The 22,178-nt window shown below is 44.3% G+C and overlaps 1 protein-coding gene across 2 annotated transcripts; it reads left to right on the forward strand.

The window, feature by feature from the left end:
• The first annotated feature begins 307 nt into the window (after window positions 1-307).
• Window positions 308-18,774, forward strand: fmn2b (formin 2b). Of its 2 annotated transcripts, XM_053866069.1 has the most exons (20): window positions 308-2,224; window positions 2,984-3,231; window positions 5,230-5,411; window positions 6,105-6,255; window positions 6,619-6,630; window positions 7,810-7,844; window positions 8,407-9,314; window positions 10,583-10,727; window positions 11,406-11,493; window positions 12,033-12,094; window positions 12,210-12,301; window positions 12,399-12,528; window positions 13,088-13,234; window positions 13,636-13,695; window positions 13,756-13,876; window positions 14,404-14,496; window positions 14,930-14,981; window positions 15,575-15,724; window positions 15,792-15,873; window positions 17,119-18,774. In XM_053866069.1, exons 1-20 carry the CDS (start codon window positions 726-728, stop codon window positions 17,143-17,145), a joined length of 4,284 nt encoding a protein of 1,427 aa, XP_053722044.1. In that variant the 5' UTR covers window positions 308-725; the 3' UTR covers window positions 17,146-18,774. The 2 variants fall into 2 exon arrangements, with proteins under 2 accessions (XP_053722044.1, XP_053722045.1); XM_053866070.1 differs by lacking the exon at window positions 6,619-6,630 and having other exon boundaries at window positions 310-2,224.
• The last annotated feature ends 3,404 nt before the right edge of the window (window positions 18,775-22,178 follow it).

Genomic DNA, 22,178 nt, shown 5'->3' on the forward strand with positions numbered 1-22,178 from the left:
TATGGCCTAAAAGTTCCTTTGTTTCGCTGTATGATATCAGGTTTCAAAGCAATCACATTTTTATTCACTTAATTTCAATTTTTGAGGTGGTACTCAAACCCCCGAAGCCTAAACTTCTCATCCATATTTTGACTGTCAAAGCAAGAGATGGACTTTATTGCATTGCCAGAATAATCCTGCAGTCTCAAAGACCACCATTAGAGGTCTCTCTAAAGATACATCCAACCCCTGCTGAGCATTGTGGGTAATCGGTGCCAGAATAATCCTGCATCATCAGTCTCCATGTGATTAGCTGCAGTGGCTGAGTGCAGTTGTCGCCACTCTTCTGTCCTCCCAGCCGCCACTCTTTTCCACATCAGCTTTGTGTTAATAGCCCAGTTATTGCTCTCCACTACACCAGCTCTCCTCCCAGCCAGATCAGCTCTGAGCATGCGTGACTGGATTCAGCAGATGGAGAGGAGGAAGAGGAGGAGGAGGGGCTGACGTGGAGAAACAGAGGAGGAGGGGAGAGTCTTTCCTGCCTCAGCATCAGCATCAGAGCTACGCTAGCTCTAGTCACCGGAAAACGGGGAGGAAGAAAAGACACGAGAGATGAAAACAACAGACACATCACCATCTGCAAGAGTGTGAATCCTGGACCCTTCGGTGATTTAAAACCAGTGGGTGGAATCGGATCAGACATGAGCTGAGAGGAGGAGGCAGGCTGCTGCACGCACTGCATCAACATGGGAAACCAGGAGGCAAAACAGAAGAAATCTGGAAATGGAAGCTACCCTTCTCTGGATGAAGGATGGAGAGAAGGAGGAGGGGAGACTACAAGGAAGGGAGGAAAGAAAGTCCATGGGAAGCATGGAGGGAGAGGAGCTGGAGGAGGCGGCGGCCAGCATGGGACCGGAGCGGGCAAGAAGAAAAACAAACAGGAATCCAAGTCCTCCGTCTTCTCTATTCGGAAGAGGAAGGGGAACTTGAAGGGGAAAGGCGACGCATCGGTGTCGGGCTCCAGGGAGGATGTGTTGGTCTCCCTACATGATGAGCTGAGCACCAGAACGCCGGACCTGTCTGCTGATGAGCTTGGACTCTCAGACACAGAAGCTGCTTTTCCAGAAAAGAGAGACAAACCAGAGAAGGTGGGAGGTGAAGTCCAGATGCTGGAGCGGAAAGTGTCCACTGCAGCGACGTCTCCCACTGACGAGGGAGGACAGAAGATGACCAGCTCTGGGTCAGACACTGACATCTACAGCTTCCACTCAGCCGCAGACCACGAGGATCTACTCGCTGACATCCAGCTTGCTATCAAACTCCAACACCAGCAGCAACATGGGGGGGGCCCCACTCAAAGAGGGGGAGATGGGGAGGGGGTAAGAAAGCTGAGCAATGGCGTGGTCAAGTTAAGTCCTCCGGAGGTGCTTGAGCTGACCCCGGAGCTGGAGCTGGGATCTGATGCGCTGTCATTCCTGGAGTCAGACACTTTAACAGTCCAAGAGACTCTTAAGATCACAGATCAAAGAGGACAGCGTGATCATTACAGGACACTGGGCAGAGAGGAGAAGGACGCGGACCGGCATCTAGAACTAGATCGGAATGGTTTCGATAAATTGCCCCTTTTTACTGCCGACAGCACAAAAGACCACCATGCTCGGGCACAGCAGCCCCCTCTAACTGACGTCTCCATGGCAACACTCAGGGGGGCGACAGTCAGCCCAGTCGCCATGACGACTAACAGCTTCACGCCTCTCACACATGGCAGTACTGGAGAGAGTGAGGGAAGTGTTGAACTCCAGCAGGAGGACCTCAGTCCTGTCCTGGCAGACACCCACCAGAGTCTGGACCTACCCGCAGGACTCAGCTCAGGCACCATGTCTGAGGATGGGGAGGGTCTTTTGGATGCAGGCACCAGCGCAGAGTCCCTGGAGGATTCCCTGAATCCGGCAACTGAACCCAACCACACTGAAGCCGACACTTCGGCCCCCAAGGAACAGAGCAGGAGGAGCAGTGCTTGCATTCCACCTCTGGTTCCCCAAGAGAGCCCCAGTCTGGCCAAACATCTCCTCAGAGCCACCCACTCCTCCTCTTCCTCAGGCTCTGTGGTGAAACCGTATCCACCCATTTTCCCTTCCTACATCAAGACCACCACGAGACAGCTCAGCTCACCTGGACACTCCCCATCTCTGTCCCCCTCCCACAGTCCTCTCTCGCCACGCCGAACCCACCACACCTTCCACAGGTACATGTGGACGATGATAACATGATGACTCACTTGCACTGCTTTCCGGGAAGAACAGAGGAACCTTTTAGAAGTCATCAGCCGCAGTAACTGAGAGGTTGACAATATATCTGCTCCACAAAACTCCACATGGCTCCTCCTAGCCATCTCCTTCTAGCGACTCAGTGTCAATAGAAAAACAGTGTTTGTGCCCTGGAAGCAATTGGAGATATACGATCTTTGACCTGTGATTTAAAGTAGATTTTGTATTATATATGTAACAGTATTCTGAGCAGTGAGTTGCTGGGCCTTCAACCATGTACTGCAACTTCAACTATATAGACGCAGCTCAAAGCAGTCAGAGAGGCTGTGATGCGTTGAGAACACAGCGACCTCTGGCAGGTGATTTGGATGTTACTGGTCATTTAGCATCTGCAGCTGAGATAAGAAAAGGTGCCAAGTGAGCAATGACCCACCAGGATGATGTACTTGAAGCAGGAAAAATTAATATGAATATCCAAAATGGCAGCTTCAGGAATGTAGAGGTCAGCACCAAGAAGATTAGTGGCATGGTACACCCACGTGTGCATGCTGGAACGGGTCTAAAATATAATGTACTAAGTAAGTCCCAGTTGTTGTGAGAACATAACTTTCCTCCACAACTAAGCGTGATGGGCAGGAGGGGCAGATGCAGACGGTCAGAGAGGAAAGAGGAGGATTTGGGGAATGAAGATGTAGAGTCTGTTGCTGCCACACTAATATGCTTGTTTCGGCTGTCAGGATGATACCGGACAGTCATCAGCTGCGCAGGAAGCGCTCCAGGAGTCTGTCTCGCCCTCTGAGCCTCTCGGCCGACTGGACGGAGGAGGTGGAGAAGAGGCTGAGCAGGAGGGATGACGATGGAGGCAGCTCTGTGGATTCTGGAGAATATCTGGTGGGCTACAGAGGAGGCAGTCAACCCATCTGTGCAACCAGACGTTCTTCCTGTGGGCAGATGTCCACCTGTGGATTCCAGGACGTCTTCACCGGTGTGTACTTTTTATGTATTTCTGATCTACTTTGAACATTGATCCTCCTGATTCCCTGAGTACCACACCACAGAGTTGTGGCACATAAAAGCTTAGGTGGAAATATAAACAAGCCTTTGAGGAAAGGGGTTTCTTTGACTGAAGAAAAATAACAGTTGCAGTGAGATGCAAGTAGAGCCATGGACCTTGCCTGAGGCTCCACAACTCTATACCAACTTTATACTCTATACCAGCGTTTTTCAACCGGTGTGCCGTGAGAGACAGAGTGTGTCGTGGGAAATGATCCAGTTTCACCTCATTTGTCTGGAGATAGAGCTTCTCTTGTAAAATAGTGTGTTGCTTATGAAATCCATGCAGTACGTCCATGTTTCAGAAAATGAAATTTGATTTATTAAATGAACAAAATATAAAAAAATGAAAATTGCGAGTTGAAGGTGTCTTTCAAATGAATTAAAAAGCTGAACTTAAATTATCCATCTAGCAAACAAAAATGCAATTTTCGGAGCGTGTAACGGAGCCTTAACCTGAATTTAAAAATACAATGGAGAAAAGAGCACTATTTCACTGAACAAGGGAAACTGAATAATTTGATACAATTTATATAATAATTGAATAATTGCAAAATAACTGCCTGAATATATATTTTACATCACAGCAAGTTAGATCCCGAGATTATTTATTTAAGTTAATCTGTCTGATGTTTATCAGCCGAATAAACACCCACACACATCCCAGTCTCCTGCAGCTCCCGGCTGCTCACCTCAGTAAGTTTGAGAAGTTGTTCTTGGACAATGTTGTCTGCACTGACATCGATCAGATTCTTTGCTGCCCGACATTTATCATGTTTATCATGAGTCTCGCTGTACACGTAGTTACCAGCTCACCCTCATGCAGAGAGCTTCCCGAGACGGGGCCAAAACCCGACTCACTTGTGTTCACATGTTGGGTTTTACAGCATTTTGTCTCGAGTGTGAAAAGTCACTTATTGTCCGAAGCCACGCAGAGCCACAAGATAAGGATGAAAGAGCCGCAGGTTGCCCTGAATTATAGTGTACAGCTAAAGTATGTTGGTGTGCCGATTTGTCCGCCATTCAAAGCAGCGCTGCCGTGGTGCGCGGTGCTCCTCTTCCCACACACTCACAGCGAAGAAGCCGGTCAAATGTGCAACTTGCAATTGTTGTCAAACCTGATGCGCCTCTAATTTGAGCACACACTTTCATGACAGAAGGATGGAGGGAGTGGTTATCAGGTCTCTTTGTTGAGAGGAATGTGCCAGAATACAGAAGTAACATGGTGGTTCTCCTTTAAGCACAAACTAAATATGGTAATTACCACATTTGGTGACTCCTCAATGCCCAACTACCAAATATGCACAAAGGCTTCTCTGCCTCTGAAGTACAACCAACAAAGCACTAAAGTTAAACTGGTTCAGTGCGTTCTGAGCGGTGCCATCACAATGTCTGAAACGCAAGTGCTTTTTGTGCAGTTTGAGGGTCCCATTGAAGGCAAGTGGGGTTCAATATGTAGGGGGCAGTTGAGAAAGTTGAAACCTGGTCAGCCTTTACAGACTAACTGTGTTAGTCAGTACCTGTAATAGATGCAGTGTTGAGCATCAACCTAGTGGCCCACACTTCTGTGTGAAGGTTTTGTGTTCAGACTCTCTGTCAACATCTAGGCCAGGGAGCATGTTATAAGATGTTGGCATGTCGGCGTGCCGTGACCAGCACAGCTGAGTGATCTGTGGGTACTAACAGACACAGTTTTGGTGGTTGAAAGTTTAGACTGTCAAACATACTGCTTTCTGAACCTGGTGTAAATGCCACTTCTTCTGCTGTCTACAGGTTCATCTCCAGATGAATGTCAGTGGGTGCGTGCGTGTGTGTCTGTGTGTGTGAGAGAGATTAGCTGAATAAATCGAGTAGCACCTCTGGGTGAAGCTAATGGACATATGAGCTCCACAGAGGTGAGGCAGATTAATTCAATACCTCTGGTCTGCAGGCCGGACTCTCCTTGAGAAGCTCTTCCAGCAGCAGCAGCCGGAGGAGTCAGAGGAGGCCGAGAGACTTTGCTCCAGGATCTTGGCCATGGGACTCCTGCTGCCATTCACAGACTGCTTCAAGGAGCAGCTTGGAGGCAGCACAGCTCAGATCACCTCATCTACAGCTGCAACCAGGTTTGATGTAAGTGTATGGGCAATTACTGCAGACCAGTAGTGTCTGAAGCCGTGCTCATGCATGTCATCAGTGTGTGCTTTCTATGTTTCTATGTTATGTTTCTTAAAATGGGTAGGAGGATCTTTCCATGACAAGTAATGAGAAAGTGCGGACGGGGAGGGAGTTAGCTGACAATACAATTGCCCTCTAAATGACCTTGAGATTCATGGTGTACTTTAATAAAAGAAACTTGTGGGTCTGTACTAGTTCAGCACAACACAATTTTTTATTCATCCTCCTGTGGTGATGAAAGCTGCTAAATATCTAATAAGAGGGTTTGATTTGTTATGACTGAAATGCATTGTAACAATAGATGGAAAACAAAGTCATACGCAACATGTCAGAGCTGAACAAAAATTTGGTATAGCAGAATTTTGTCCATTTCATTCAGCAATTGTTAGACTTCATACCCTCAGTTTATCACTGGCAATAAAGACAAGTCCTTTATAGTTAGGTGATGAGGCCAAAATGCAGAACTGTCTGTCCTCCTGTGCTATTTTGCTCTCTCAACTGCTGTCACTTTCCATACACGTCTGGTTCAGAACATTATATAACAATAAAGAGAAGAGCAGTGATGTGGCAACACTGGCCTGTTGAAGGCCAACAAGTAAAAACCTTTCAATTATGACAAATATTGTGATCTGGATTGTGTCTCCTCAGCACGACCAGTTATACACGTGGGCCACGGTCAACCAGCCGCCTCTCTCGCTGGACAGTCTGGAGGGAAAACTTCCGGGTCAACTCAAGGACGCCTGGCCTCTTATCAAGCCAGGAGGAGACAACAGGACTGGACACAGAGCCACTGACGCTGGTGGGTGACTGTCATGCTGTTACTTGAACATAGATTTAAATCAAAACTTAGCTCGTGCCATGTTCTATTTTGCGTAGATCAAAAGGTAAATTATTTGCAGCGCAAGCTTTGGACGATTCAAGCAATATGATCTCATATTTCATACACTGACATGTTGGATGTTTGATTTGAATTGGCCATCACGACCCTGTCTATTGACATCCCACTGTTTTAATCCTTGAAACGCCACTGGTTCACTGTCTGTCAGGTTTATTTCGAGGGATTTCACTGAATCTATGGAATCTAAAAACATTTGAATCTAAATCATCCTGTGAACTGTAGTAAACTGGAGTTTCCTCTCTTCCCACTGCTGCTCTGATATAGAGGACAATCAAGGTGAGTGACACTCTCTGAGTACTGAAGAAATGGGGAGCATTTTCTGTTGACTAAGGCAGACTGGGCTGCAAACGCTTGCAAACTGTCGGAGTCGTTTAATCTCACAGGGGAACCAACGTTTGCCACGACCTGTTTGTGAAATCATCCTGCCACTCAGGTTGGCCTCTACACTTGGTCTCCTCAAAGGACTTGCCTATTCTGGTCAATGACCACGACCTGTTAAAAGACTGGAACTTATTTTGGGATAACAAAATGTGACCTTTTTACTTTGCCGTGTATTACAAACCATGAATAGGATTGAATTAAACAGAGAATTTCATATACTCTGGAGTCATGGGTGTGCAGTTCCAAAAATATAAATATGGATATTTGGACAGGATACAACTCTTGGTGTGATCTTCATATGTTTGAACCTCAAACTAATTAATTTAATTTAGTGTGTCTAGTCGGACTGTAGAACACCTCATAAAATCTGGTCTTCTTTAAAATGATTCCTGCAAACTGCACAGTTTTCTAGTCAGATGGTAAAAATTGCCATCAAAACTCTTCAGTGAGGTTTCAACAAACACATGAGTGGAATGAAAGACTTATGGTCTATGGCGTTTCCAAGAACAGATCTCTTCCAACAGTCAACACTGTTGTGAATCCTGACAGCCGTTTGGTGATGTATCAGCTAGTAATTTATAATGTTCTAGTATTATATCACATGGCCGTAGTAGTCGTGACTGATTAAACAGATGATGATGAGTTTGTTATCTTTGTGTTGTGACTGACTGCAGTCTGAAACTGGTACTTCTGTCATTGGTAATGTATGACGTGGCCCGAGGGCTCAGTGAGGACGCAGCTGGCAGTGAGTCAGTGATTTAAGTCAAGTGTGAAGAACTCCTCATAACTGTATGAACAAGTGCAAATATCGATTTTTCATGACTCACCTGCAAGTCTGTGGTTATTGCGGTGGAACTGTTCCACACTAAGATGATATTTCCATCATTACTGATGGCCATGTGACCCTACATCCCCAGCTGATGGCGGCACGCTGTTGTTGTTTTCCTCTACGTTACACTTTCACAAAAGAGCGCCGCAGAATATGGGCCACAGCTACCAATGATTCGTCGTGCTGAAGGTGAGAATGTGTCATTTGATGTGCCTTACTTACGTCCGCTCTGCTTATCTTCGCAGGTTTGAAGGAGCAACAAGAGAGCCAAGAATGTCAGGTGCTTCTTTTCATTGAGTGTCTCGGCGATATGAATCTCGAGCCACCTCCAAATCAGATAAACGCAGATTGAAATGTGCTAAGGTGCAGGATGGTGATCATTTCCGAGAGGCAGCCAATGTTCTGTTTTTTCAGCCTCTCATCCACCAACTAGAATGAAACATCTAGCAACTCTCCGAAAACCTAAAATAAATCAATTACATGATTGGATTTGCTGCACATTAAACAACCGTTATATCTAATAATATAGATAATATATAATATAGATCGCCCATGGCGTCGATATTTAACATTTAACAGAGGTTATCGACTGCACAGACACAGCTACAGCAACAGCAGACTGACAATAAAAGACGTCCAATTTTTCCACCCTCAAAATAGCTGAACTCCAATCATTCTCTTTTGATAATAGTAATCAATAACTTTGTTATTATAACTGACTATTTTGTTGGCCAAAATACTCAATATTCTTTCATACGACTTACACGTGTACTATGCGCGAAAAAAACGAATATTCATGAGAAAAACGGGTCGTATGGTTAAGGTTGTGACTTGTCTTGCAGGAGGAGTGTTTAGTGACGACAGCCAAACTGAAGGAGAAGCACGTCAACGTCATCCAGCAGCTGGAGCAGACCATCGAAGACCTCAGGACTAAGATCGCAGAGCTGGAGCGACAGCCCCCTCTGCTGGAGAAGGACAGCACCAGCAGCGCAGACAAGGAGGTGGGACCTGACGAGGGTCTTCTGCTGTGCGACGCTCATCTGCAGACGGAGGCGACTCTGTCCCTGGGCTGTCTCCAGGCCAAGTCCGTGCAGACATCGCCTTTGGACGAGAGCTTTAAATTCAAAGTGCCTTGTAGTGAAGCGGTTGTCGCGGGTGCAGCGCTGCCGCCGCCTCTGTCCACTCTGGAGGGGTTTCACTGCAAATGCCAGCAGCAGCCACTCGCTTCACTCACACCTGGACCTCCTCCATCATTACCAGGAGGTTCAGTTCCAGCTGCACCGCCACCTCCTCCTCCTGCGCCTCCTGTTCCTGCTGGTATTGCTCCACCACCACCTCCTCCGCCTCCTCCTCCCCCTCCTCCTCTTCCAGGTGGTGTTGCTCCTCCACCTCCGCCGCCACCGCCACCTCCACCCCCACCCCTCCCTGGTGGTCTAGCACCTCCACCACCCCCTCCTCCTCCTCTCCCAGGTGGTGTTGCTCCTCCTCCTCCACCACCACCACCTCCTCCTCCTCCAGGAGGTGTAGCTCCTCCTCCTCCTCCATTACCAGGAGCAGGAGCTCCTCCTGCACCGCCTATGTGTATTCCCCCAGCTCTTCCAGGAGCTCTGGGCTCGCTTCCTCCACCTCTGCCTCTTGGCCTGTACTCGCTGAGTCTGACCCAGGAGAGACCACCGAGGAAGGCAGTGGTGGAGCCCCCCAGACCCATGAAGCCGCTCTACTGGACCAGAATCCAGTTGAACACGAAAAAGTAAGAACGTTATTTATCATGTTTCCTGGCAAGCCACATTTTGTGGCCACTGTTCACACTTTTAGTTCATATTTGGAGCTCATCACATGAATTAATCGGTCATAATGAATGAAAACATTACTCACCATCTCACTCTAAACTGAAGGTTTCATTTCAAACACAGCCCAAGATGTGGCCAAACTAAACGTCCATTTTTGTAGCTATACTGCCGTTGAACATAGCTTACACAACTCTGTGGCTCATGGTGTCAACAGGCAGTGAAGGCCAACCATAGATATATATGAGTCAAGTCAAGTCAAGAGTCAAGTTGTTCCCTTCCCCCTGCATTCATTCAGATTCATAGCTTCTTACGTCAAAGTCCAGATCCAGGACGAGTCTTTGAAAAAGCTCCTTGACTGAGTATGAGTGGTTCTCAATGAGTCCTGTGATGCAGCTCCTTCTGTCTGTCAAATGGTCCTCAGAGTGTTTGCAGGCAGCATGACCGCAGATGTATGAGATGCTGAGAGACAGACGTGCTGTTGCAGCAAATGCAGATAAATCACACTTCTTCATCTTTCTAGACAATATTTAGCTCTGCGAAGTCTGTCAGAGGAACTGTTTACAGCAAGTGGTCTGTCATCAATCCCATGATTATTTCTGGGTCAGATGAACGCTGTCAAGCGGCCTGATGTCAATCAAACAGATCACGTAGTGGGAACGTTTTTTAAAACTAAATTACTCAGAAATGGATGAACATGGTTCATGTTCTCACACACTTCACGCCATTAGTTAAGGTGAAATTTCATCTTGCTAACACATGTGGTACCATCTGTTGTCCCCTACTAAAACACCCACAAGAAGAGTACTGTGATAGCAATAACCTAAAATGTATTCTGATACACTTAGACCCGGATGAAGTTAAAAACGAAACACGTCCGACACATATTTCCATGTTAGTTAATGTTCAGATCAGAGTGCTGAAATTGTGCCAGTCATTCGGGCTGTGGTCGTAGATGAAAGTGAATGTTAATACATGTTACATCTCAACAAGAACGACGAAGGCCATGTGGTCGTGTATGACCTTTTACATGACCGACCGTATCAAATCAGCCCCACATTGACACCTTTTATACAGCCAAACTCTTGTTCCTTCATCAGCCACCCTCAAACCTTTCTCACCGGCTTCGAACCCGACAAAACATTGCATTCATTTTAGGTGTAATTTTATCCATAGTCATAAACTTACAGTAATATTTTATATGGTGGTTGAACTGTTTTGTGTGTTTCAGAGAGGCTCCTTCTTCATTGGTGTGGGAAACCATAGAGGAGCCAGACGTGGACTTTGAGGAGTTTGTAGAGTTGTTCTCCAAGTCTGCCGTGAAGGAGAAGAAGCAGCCGCTCTCCGACACCATCACCAAGTCTAAGGCCAAACAGGTCGGTGTAGTTTAACAACCATGCAATGAAACCATTGGAGCCCTGGTTTTTGTCGTTCAAAGTGACACTACAGGTTTTTTTTTACGACTCAACACATCTGTTTAGTTTTGCATCTCATCTTATCTGAGGGATTTAAAAGTGAACCACTGAGATAGTCAGGCTGGGCCACTAGCTAAACTCTCATCATCCTGTACTAACCTCATTCATCACAGTGTGTTTTACAGTGTGCTCATCACAGTGTGTGACATACATGCGTTTAATTCACTAGTAGATGTTTAGGGTCTTCTATTTCATGTCCTTTACCAGCAGATTTTATTCAAGGAAGCTTTCAGTGCATCAGCATGTGGTGGCTGGGAGCTCCCCGCAGGCCTGACACTGGCTACACCGCTGGGATTCAAACTCAGATGCTTTGATTCACATCTTGGACACATTTTATTTTTCTTCTCAATCTTGTCAATAACACAGCAAATAAACATATTCATTTGTATTATTAATCAATCACAGCAAATATAATGATTGATCGAAATAACACAGATAAGTCACACATCAACTTCTCTCTTGGGAAACATTTATCAGAGATGTTTTGTTATTTATAATCAGTTATCGATACATCGATATCTCTGCATCTCATGTCAATATTGTTTGAGTCCAGAAGCTGTCTTTTGTCTTCTCTGATAGGTTGCTAAACTGTTAAACAACAAGCGCTCTCAAGCTGTTGGAATCCTCATGTCCTCCTTGCACCTTGACATGAAAGACATCCAGCAAGGTGAGTTTCTATCTAGTCTAATCCAGTCTTGCCGAAACATAAACAAATCTCCCTGTTCCAGTACATGCAGCAAAACCCCAAAATGAAATTTGAAAATTTGAAAAATGTTTTGCCCAAAACAGCAAAACCGGTCACAACATACACAAAATAAATGGATAGTAAAATAATTTTAACAATCAATAAACTGCAGTCACATAAAGTAGTATTCATGCTTCAATTAAATCAATAACAGAATTATGAAAATTATATTTTTTCATATTTACTTCAAGGATAACTACAGCAAATGCCCAAATGGATTTTAGTGAAATGTGTGTTTATAAACTCTACGTAGTGTTGTAGTACTTGAGAGCAGTCTCTAGGGTCTCGGTCTCCTCTCAGTCATATTTATTCACTCTTGTCTCGGTCAGACTGGGCAGTCAAGCACCAATAAGGTGTCATCATTTCGGTGCGTGACTCATTAAAGGGCACATTGTGTATAACCCAATTTTTAGATTTAACTCTTGTAGGTCTTGCATTAAGTGTCTTCTCTCCTCTCTAAGCCGTTTTAAACATGGACAACGCAGTAGTGGACCTGGAGACTCTTCAGGCTCTCTATGAAAACGTGAGCCACTTAAACAACTTAACAATTCACGATTTTAATTGCACATATATATGTATATATATATGAACCTTGCTAAAGTCAGCAGTCATGTTCACTCATTTGTCCTGACCAACAGAGAGCACAGCAGGAGGAGCTGGACAAGATTGAGAAGCATTTCAAGTCCACAAAAGACAAGGAAAATGCTAAACCTCTGGATAAGCCTGAGCAGTAAGATGGTTTTGAGCTGATCTCTCACAACAGCTTCTCCGACGTGAGTCAGAACAGCAAGACAGATCCTGACCCGGCTGTCTCTAATCTATTACAGGTTTCTCTACCAGCTTTCTCTGATTCCCAACTTCTCAGGCCGAGTCTTTTGCATCCTGTTCCAGTCCAGCTTTACTGAGTGTATGTCTTCGATTATGAGGAAACTGGACACGCTTCAGAAGGTGTGCAAGGTGAGGCAAAAAAAAACACTCAGGTAACGTCCTGCCAAGAAGCACGTGGAACGCTCAACATGAAGCAAGATAGTAGCAAAACATGTTTTCATGAGTGAGGTCATACTGGTTCTGGTGAGAGGATAGCGGAGACGGTGGGGGGTCGATCGCTTGGAGGTCAGGTGTGGTTGCTATGGCGGCCAGGATTGGGAAAGTGAAACTGTGTCAGGTACAGGTTCTAACTCTGGGAGTAGCACAACATATTGGCTTAGGATCCCACAGAGGCAATTGCATCCCTGTATCCCATTCTGACCGAGCAATATCTCAAGCATCCAGAATCACAAAGACCACACTGGCACACTTCCCACTGTGAATGTAATGAGAGAAGTCTGCACCTGATGAACCTCCAGGACAGTTTTGTACTGTCAAAATGGGTCATCAGCAGTATGTGAGTCCTACAGCAGTCTATTACAATCTATTATTCTCAGTACTTTTCATTATCAGTTCTCATAACAGTTTTTAAGGTCAATACGAGGAAGAAACCTGCAGTGCTAACGGTGGTTGAAATATTTTTGTTCAGATGCTACAGGAATGTGAAAAAGTGAAGCGGGTTCTTGGTTTGGTCCTGGCGTTTGGCAACTTCATGAATGGTGGCAATCGAACTCGAGGACAGGCAGATGGCTTCACGCTGGACATCCTGCCCAAACTGAAGGACGTCAAGAGCAGCGTGAGTACAAGGACTCGTGTCACCAAATGGAATTATGATAGAGGTCAACTTGGGAACTTGGACAGTTCCATCATGGCCGGTTTGATGTATTGAATGCAAAAGTATGGCGCCGGCTTTTCATATGACATAGAAACATCACAACTTGGTCTGCTGCATGAGAAGGAGACAGTTGAGGTCATTCCAAGGGGCATTTGGAGCACAGCCAAGCTGCTCGATGCCTTCATCTGCATTCCATTGTGGAAAGACGTTACGATACCTCGACCATGAGTGAGGGGAGCAGCCAATGGAACGTCTGTCACTCCCCGATGAAATGTCTTCCCCTCTGTATATAAGGAGCAGAAGGTCCATGGCATGCAGTAGATGAAGATAAATAGTGACGTCATCTTCTCTTTCACTTGCAGGACAGTACGAAGAGTCTTCTTTCTTACATTGTCGCCTACTACCTCCGACACTTTGATGAGGTGAGATTCCCCAGTTGACAGTGACAGTTCTGTTGTGAACTGTGGTCCTCCCATCCCAAGGATGCTGGCAGGGAGACGTGCATCTATCCTCTTCCTGAACCTCATGAGCTGTTCCAAGCTTCCCAGATGAAATTTGAGGATTTTCAAAAAGACTTGTGCAGACTCAGGAAGGACCTCAGAGGTAACACACACTCGCCATCACCTCCTAGTTTGCTACCTTATTGCACAAAATACCAAAGGGAGTGAAAGAAAATAGTCATCATGCTGCAACTCCACTCATTTCTTCTCACCAGATTTCACCCTGTCCAGACAGGAAGCAACACTAACTTTGAATCCCTAGCTCCTGCTATTGGGACCAAACTGGCTTTCCTTAACAATTTCTCTCATGTTTTGCAACTCTTTTCTGTTCTTCAACATACTTGTCTGTTTCCCAGGGACACACCCATGTCCTTCCTTGTGCAAAAGCATAGTTAATAAGTGAGGGAATTGTTGGGAGGAGTGAACATGGCTGCCTCTCTCTCTTAGCTGTGTCCACTTGGACAAAAATAAATACTGCAGTAGTTGTTTCCCAATCGCTCCAACTGAGCCTTCAAATTGGAAGTAAATGAAAAACTCCCAGAGTTTTTTTTTTTTTTAACAATTCACCACTTGGTTACTTTACATTTTCTAGTGTACATTTGGCTATTAAATTGGCTTCACTCTTTCCAGCCTGCACATCGGAAGTGGACAAGGTCTGCAAAGTGTCAGACGACGAGAACCTGCAGCCTTTCAAAGGCAAGATGGAGGCGTTTCTCTCAGAAGGTAAAGGAGAGATAACATTTACTGGGGCTGTGCGTGCAGATATTGTCCCTTGGACTGTTGGGTGACAGAAACACGTAATCTTGCTTCACACGACACATTCTTGTACCAAGGTCAGAATATTGTGTCTCCTGACTGACCTTGTTTCCACAGATACCACACTCAGCACGCTGCACGCCATTGTCTCATGCGCAGCATTAGTGCATTCAGAAAAATGAGATGCTATACGTTTGAGCAAATTATTATCAATTACTCTGCCATCGCTCAAGTCAGGATTCTGTCCTTCAGCTGAAGCTGCTTTCACTTGGTTGCTGGTTATCAGACAACGGATTATCAAGTGTGTGGGAAGATGAGTTCTGAAAAAAGTTTGCCGCACCTCACAAGTAAGCGTTAACATTGACATGTGAAATTAAACTGTTGTTTTGATCTTCCGCAGCTAAACTTGAGTTGGAGACACTGGACACTCAACTGGGCAGCACACATAAACTGTAAGGGCCACAGAAATGTGTTTACATTTTTTCTGCTGTGTGTGAATCTGTTTAGCCATGAGATGGCTAGGTATGGAGGTTTAACAAGTCATGAGGTTCAGTTGCCCATTTCAGAGATGAGATGCAGCTATGTCTGACACTGAAGCTGAACTTTGCGTTTACATGGAAAACTGACATGTCAACAACATGTTTGAGTTGTGGATCCTCAAGAAAGGGCCTGGTAAAATACAACTGTCTCAGGCTTTGTCCGTCCTGCAAATCACTTTGCTGTGTGTGTGTGTATCCATGGGAGGTTTTGAATCATAGATTAAAAAAAAGATCCACATTGCTTAGATCCAAGAACTTTTTTTCTTTATCAGCAGTGTGCGCATCATATTTTCACATAATTCGAGCCTTGTTCAATTTGATTTGGCAACTAAATGGATGGTATGTTTAAATAGCCAGTCAATAGCCGGCAGACCATGGAGCATGTCTGAGATCAACAAGGTGTCTGTGTTATACTTTACTTGCACACTGATCTGAGGTACAGCAAAATATAATTGCTTTATCCAGTTATGACAAACCTGTTCACGATGCGATGACGTTCCTCCCAGGTTCCTGGAGCTCACAGTGTTCTTCTCAGTAAAAGCCAAAGGAGGGGAGAAGGAGGTCTCCCCAAACACCCTCTTCTCTTCCTGGTACGAGTTTTCATCAGACTTCAAGGACCAGTGGAAGAGGGAGAACAAATGTATTCTGAAGGAGAGGTACAATTCAGTTAAACTTTTGTGCACTTATGTGAGCCACATGGAATGACACAATTTTTATTTGCAGGTTAAAAGCAGCAGAGGAGTGCTTCCGTCAGGCCAAAGAGAAGGCGTCCTACAGTGTGAAACCCAAACACGCTTCTGGCATTGTAAGATTTATTTCATTCATCTTTACTACAGTTAACGTTTTACACACAGTATTGACTTGGTTTTTTCAACAATCATAACTATGATCTGCCATTCCAGTAGGAGCATGCAAATGGAGACAATAAAATTAACTGGTGCCGTGGCGTTCAGACTCACCCTGCTGTATATGGTGACCAATACTAAAGGCCTTTCCATTCTCTTGACGTGACATGTTGGCAGTCTGTTTGAGCAGGTGTGCGTTGCGGTGGCATTAACAGACGCTGTGACAGAGTAAAACTGGGAGCAGTCCTCTGCCACCCCAACAGTGGGAACTCTCTGGGGACCCAGAGCATGAGATGGTAGAGAACATTTAGGAGCTTTAGCCTGCCTGTGCAGTGAGGAAGAGCAGAGGTGGAGAAGATTTAGCAGTGAAACACGATCTCTAGCTCATCAGACCCGGAATTGTGTGTAGAATTGCAGTATTTTGACTGAATCGAGGACCACAGAAAGCGGTAGAACTAGTTATAGTGGGTGGTGCTGTTGACTCATGGCTTCTCACAATGACGCCAAGCTGTATGGACTGCCCCAAAGGGAGTATTTCCCTGCATTACAAACCAGTCACAATGGCTCAAGGTTTCCGTGACAGTTTCTTCTTCATGTTGCTTTCCGATATATTGAGGAACAAGACAGTCAGAGAGGAATGGATGAGATATGTCGGTAACAGCTTTGGTGTTGCTGGTTACGAAGGGTTTGAACAAGCAACTTTCTGCTGAACAGCCTAATAACTCGGAGCATTGGTGAGATGGTCTAAGACAGGAGTGGGCACAAAGGGCAGCGGTGGGTGCAGGTTTTCGCTCTAACCAACCACCTTTTTCACCAATCAGTTGTCGGCCTGGTGTTGCTGTTATTGTTTTAGCTCACACCTCATTGGTTAAACCCTGTCTAACCAGTTGACTTGCTGGAACAATGGTCTGGTTTAGGACCGAGGACTGGTGTATTGAACAGGCTCTGCAAGCAATAGAGAGTGGTGCACTGTAAAAACATGGAACAAAAGAACTTACACTTGAAGTTTCCACACTTACAAAAAAGTGTGATTTTGCGTGGTAATACTACAGAGGACCAGCCTTGACAAACGTGAAAGCAGTCTGCGATATAATGATTGATGACTCAAAAAAAACCCATTGGAACTTGTATAAAAGCTCTGCCTCAGGAATGCATAAAGGTGAATAGCAAACATGATTTTGTGGGATGGTGTGTTCTTTTCACAGAAAGCGAAGCTTGGCATGAAGATCTGACCTGCTGTGACACGCAAGACTTGAGTTGACAAGATCAATTCTGAAGCTGGACACAACAAATGTATTTATTTTCGATCAGTTATGTCAGCATTTTGCCTTATTTTACTCTTCAACAAGTGATGTCAACAAAGAACAGTAAAGCACTGTCTACATGTACAATGTTTTTTCATTTCGACAACAGTTGAATTCTACTGTGGCACCATCACAGCTACCAACAGTGTGTCGCTGGGACGTGCTACCACTTTGCCATATGTCTGAGCTGTATGAGATTATCATTCGCCAAATCACTTTTTGTCTTTTGCCTCTTACTCGACACATTTGCCTTCACTGTTTGCTTGTCATGTTTTCAGCTGTCTTTCATATTTCAAAAGGGAAATATTTGCCATTTTGGCTTGCACTACACCACACACCAACTCCTCAGCTCATCACTACTTCATTGCTCATTGTGGGTCACTGAAAATTCATTCAAATGTGTGGGTTTATTGTCTATTTGGGTTGCAGAAGGTGTCAAAAGTTTGGCCGGTGTTGTGTGGTGTCTATGCAGCTGGGTGAAAATGAATGTCGTCATCCACATTCTGATCACATAATCCCTCCCTGCTTGCGCTCCTGCTACTACTCACAGACACCAAGGGGACGTCAAGGCTAAAACACTTTCTGCTTGGTGATTTTGGTAGCTCAGCGGTTTCCCTTTTCATCTCAGGCACCGTTATATCATCAATGTTGATTGCCACTGCTCCCTTTAATGACTCCTGAACCAAACTCAGTGTATCCAGATAACCAATAATCTCACGTGTATAACAGCCCAACCTCATGTTCCTTCAGAGCCGACTTCTAAGATTATTGTAACTCACTATATAAATGTAAAGTTGTGGTAACAGTGTGATCCAAACATACAGTACATACACGACGGCTGCTCCAACACAGGCGAAAATGTGCTTTGGTTGACAGGTGTGACAGTTTGGTTGAGCCATGAAAAGTGTGAAAGTTGGCCATGAAAACATCCCTGAACAACTTGAAGATTTTGTAGACAAGTCATTGTGTACATGGAATGTGAGCACCCTAGAATGTGAGTTGCATTTAAACAATCTGCTCATTTTTTTTATTGCCAACTTTATTATTTTGTCAGCTGTATGGTGAGTTAGTATGAGTCACACTCTCTAGTGCTTCTTACCTGACCCATTGTTTTTGTGGACACGTTCACTATCATGTAAGTCACATCTCAGCATCGCTTACTGTTCAAATTAAGATCCAGCAAAGGTGTGTGTTAGTTTTGAAATAAACATATTTTGTGAAGATATTGCAATATGCACCTTGTATTTTAAAGTAAATGCAACCAGGTTACAGCCATTACTGCAGCACTTATTGTCCACACAATTACTTTCCCTTTTTCATTGGATTTGCAAGTGATTGAGAACTGTGAGAGATGAGCTGTGTGTACAGTATAGATCAGTAGAATGTACAGAAACTACAGTAATTGTACAAAAAGGGAAAGTCCCATGAGACAACTTTTGTGTTTCATCGACTAATGTGCATGTAATGGTTGTTTCTATCTAAATGTTCAGGGTGCATGGGGACAGGAAGCTGTTTAATTTATCTAAAATAAAAAGAATCACACAACGTGCTCTTTGTATGTGTTGCTTGTCTGCTCAGATTTACGTGTCATTCTGTTGTGAATGTGAGGTTGTCATGAATAGCTATTATAAATATTCATCCTCCACACGTCAATGACTAAAAGTCAAGAAACAGAATAACAGACTGGAATAACACTAAAATATGCACAAGGAACAGTTTTAAGAGCACAAAAGGTCTAGTTCTTCTGAGCAGAACATGATAAACTAAACAAGATACAAAATATTTTATGTGATGCACGTGGGTATACAGGTTAAATAAATAAGCTCACAGCAAAAACAGACACAACTTCAATTTGCTACTTTTGGAAAGAAGAACAGGCTTCGCTTTCACTGGTGCAATAAGAACATTGAGCCGCCATGGAACCTTTAGGCATTACTTTGCTGATGTTGTTGCAGAACAGCTTGTTTATATTGAGAACACACAGATGAGTCGAGAGAATATATCTCCTGCGAGGTTATTAGATGCATCTCAGGACCTGACTCAGTCCAACACTGCACTAATATGCATTCACTTGGAAGTAGTTTCACTCTTTTTTAATGTTAGAACTGAATAGACACAGAATGGATAGATATAATCAATGGTTTGTGAATAGTAATGTTGCTCTGAGGATTTTGGAGCAGGGTGGAACCCAAGAGCAAAATGCTGTGGGAACAACATCAGGGCACTAAGATGGTTGATAGTTCAATGCATGAAAACAGTTATTCACAAGAATAAAACAATGGTCCAAAAACTCAGCCACTAAAAATCAGGAGTCCAAATGTCTTGATTGTCTAAAATCCGAAACCAATGAATGATGAATTGTGAATTATGAATGTCAAAAAAATATGAATGTCAGGAGAGCACACAGTGAACAAAACACAACACTAACATGCTCAGGCACCAAGGCAGAAAAGTACAAAAAAAAAAAAAACTTCAAGAATCCAAGTAACAACTAGAGTTCGAGCAGGATCTTTGCCACTCTTGAGTTTTAACACCAGAACCATTAGTTCCACCTGTGTGCCATAAGTGAAGCTGGAATGAACAGAGGACAGGAGAGGAGAGCGGAACAAAATAAAAGCAGTTACCTTAATAATAGCGAGCAGCCAGAGTCATTATGGGTCAGATGTACTGGTTTGCTGTTTAGTCAGCATGTACTGTAAGGGATGGCAGCAGCAGGCCGTGCATTTACAGTATTATTACTTCATTGTTATATCAACTCAAAAATGCTTAAAAAGCTCACCAAAGTCAAGACAGTTGTCCTGTATCCGACCCTGCCCGATCCCACAAGCGTGCACTATTGAATTACACATAGTTGTGTTGGCAAATACTGACTTAAATAAACTGCTGGTTGGAACCATTGTCTAGAACCAGTGTTGCAGGCTAAAACACTTTCTGCTTGGTGATTTTGGTAGCTCAGCGGTTTCCCTTTTCATCTCAGGCACCGTTATATCATCAATGTTGATTGCCACTGCTCCCTTTAATGACTCCTGAACCAAACTCAGTGTATCCAGATAACCAATAATCTCACGTGTATAACAGCCCAACCTCATGTTCCTTCAGAGCCGACTTCTAGGATTATTGTAACTCACTATATAAATGTAAAGTTGTGGTAACAGTGTGATCCAAACATACAGTACATACACGACGGCTGCTCCAACACAGGCGAAAATGTGCTTTGGTTGACAGGTGTGACAGTTTGGTTGAGCCATGAAAAGTGTGAAAGTTGGCCATGAAAACATCCCTGAACAACTTGAAGATTTTGTAGACAAGTCATTGTGTGCATGGAATGTGAGCACCCTAGCACCCCAAACAATCTAGCCTCTCTGACTTTGTCTCCTAAACACCTGACCACATGTGCTGTCCCTCTGATCTACTGCTTCCTGATCCTATCCATCTTGCTCACTCCCAGAGAGAAGCTCAGCATCTTTATCTCTGCTACCTCCAGCTCTGCCTCCTGTCTTTTCCTCAGTGCCACTGTTTTTGGGTCCCTCTCATTCACACACCTCAATCACAGACTGATAAAGAGGATAACCAGAAACAACTGCATGTCAGCCTTAAAGTCATGGTCAGATGGAGATCTCATGGACCACTATACATTTAGGCGCTGAAGAAGAAGAAGATAAAGTTTGTGGCTTAAATATACATTTGCAGACCCGTGCAGCTTTTACAGCTGCGTTGTTGAGAGCGTCCAGCTCTCTGCATCACAGAGTCGTGGAAGCGTTTAATGCCAGCAGAGCGTGGTGAAGATTGCTGAGAAGAGCACAAGGATCCCTCTTCCTCTCTGCAGTTTAAAGGCCTCCATTCCCTGGGACCCCACAACCTCGGCACACACTGCTCCCCCTCAGACTGTACACTAGTTTAAAGTGTAGAACATCCCGATTTAAAAACTTTCTTCCTCCAACCAATTCAATGCAACCATGTGTATTATGGCAAACGATGTTGCTCTATTACATAGCTAACTTCATAACTTCACAATTCTTAACACTACACCAGCCTAACTCTTCTGTGAATCATACTTAACTAATTTCTCTGACTCTTTTTATTTTCTTATTTTCATTTGGATTGTTTTATTTATGATGATCTCGTTGCATAGTAAAAGTTACTGCGCAGCATAAAATGTGTCCAGTAAAGTTAAATAAGAAGCTGGTCGTTTTGAATGCTTCTTACATGTATTAAGCATGTGTTCTGCAAATCCATGAACACCACAACGGTTCACTGACCAGTCTCTAGAACTTTGCTTCAACCTCTTTCAACAGGACAATAACAATTTGGCAATAATGACATTCAACACTTGAAATGTTAGTATCCATTATTTTACTTGGGTAGTAACACATGGGCATTGATGTGAAATATCATCAAATAAATAATACATTCATGCAGCAGCATGAGCCCCATCTGTCGCCTAATAACTGAATCTTGCCACCATGTCCAGGACAGGCGCTCAGAAGAGGGAATATTTCTCCTCTCATGCTTTAATCTTGCATCTTTAAAAACCTGGTGCTCATCATGCTTGCCCAAGACTGCAAGACTCTCCAAGAAAGAACTATCAGCAGGTGGCGTCTGACAGGGACAAGAACCATATGAACAAAGTAAAAGATCTGATTTTGTTGCTTCTGAAGTAAAAACCTTCAGGCCACATTTCTGCAACCATTTTCAAGAATTCATCTCAGTCATAAGCCTCTGTAAAAGCGGGTTAATGGACTGAAGGCCCTGCTCATTGCCCCCTCTTGCAGTGGTCTAACTGGAGAAAAACATTGGAGCAAACCTAGTGAAGTCTAGTTGGGGCAGTAGTGAGGGTGCCAAGCCTGCATCATTCCTGGGCAAATCCAGGGGATTGGTTGGGATGAAGACTGAAAAGTGAACAGTAACTGTTGGGAAAGATTTGACAACAGTGATGGTGGAGTCGGAATTTTGACCTTCAG

Source organism: Synchiropus splendidus, chromosome 5 (genome assembly GCF_027744825.2).
Source record: "Synchiropus splendidus isolate RoL2022-P1 chromosome 5, RoL_Sspl_1.0, whole genome shotgun sequence".
Classification (NCBI taxonomy): domain Eukaryota; kingdom Metazoa; phylum Chordata; class Actinopteri; order Syngnathiformes; family Callionymidae; genus Synchiropus; species Synchiropus splendidus.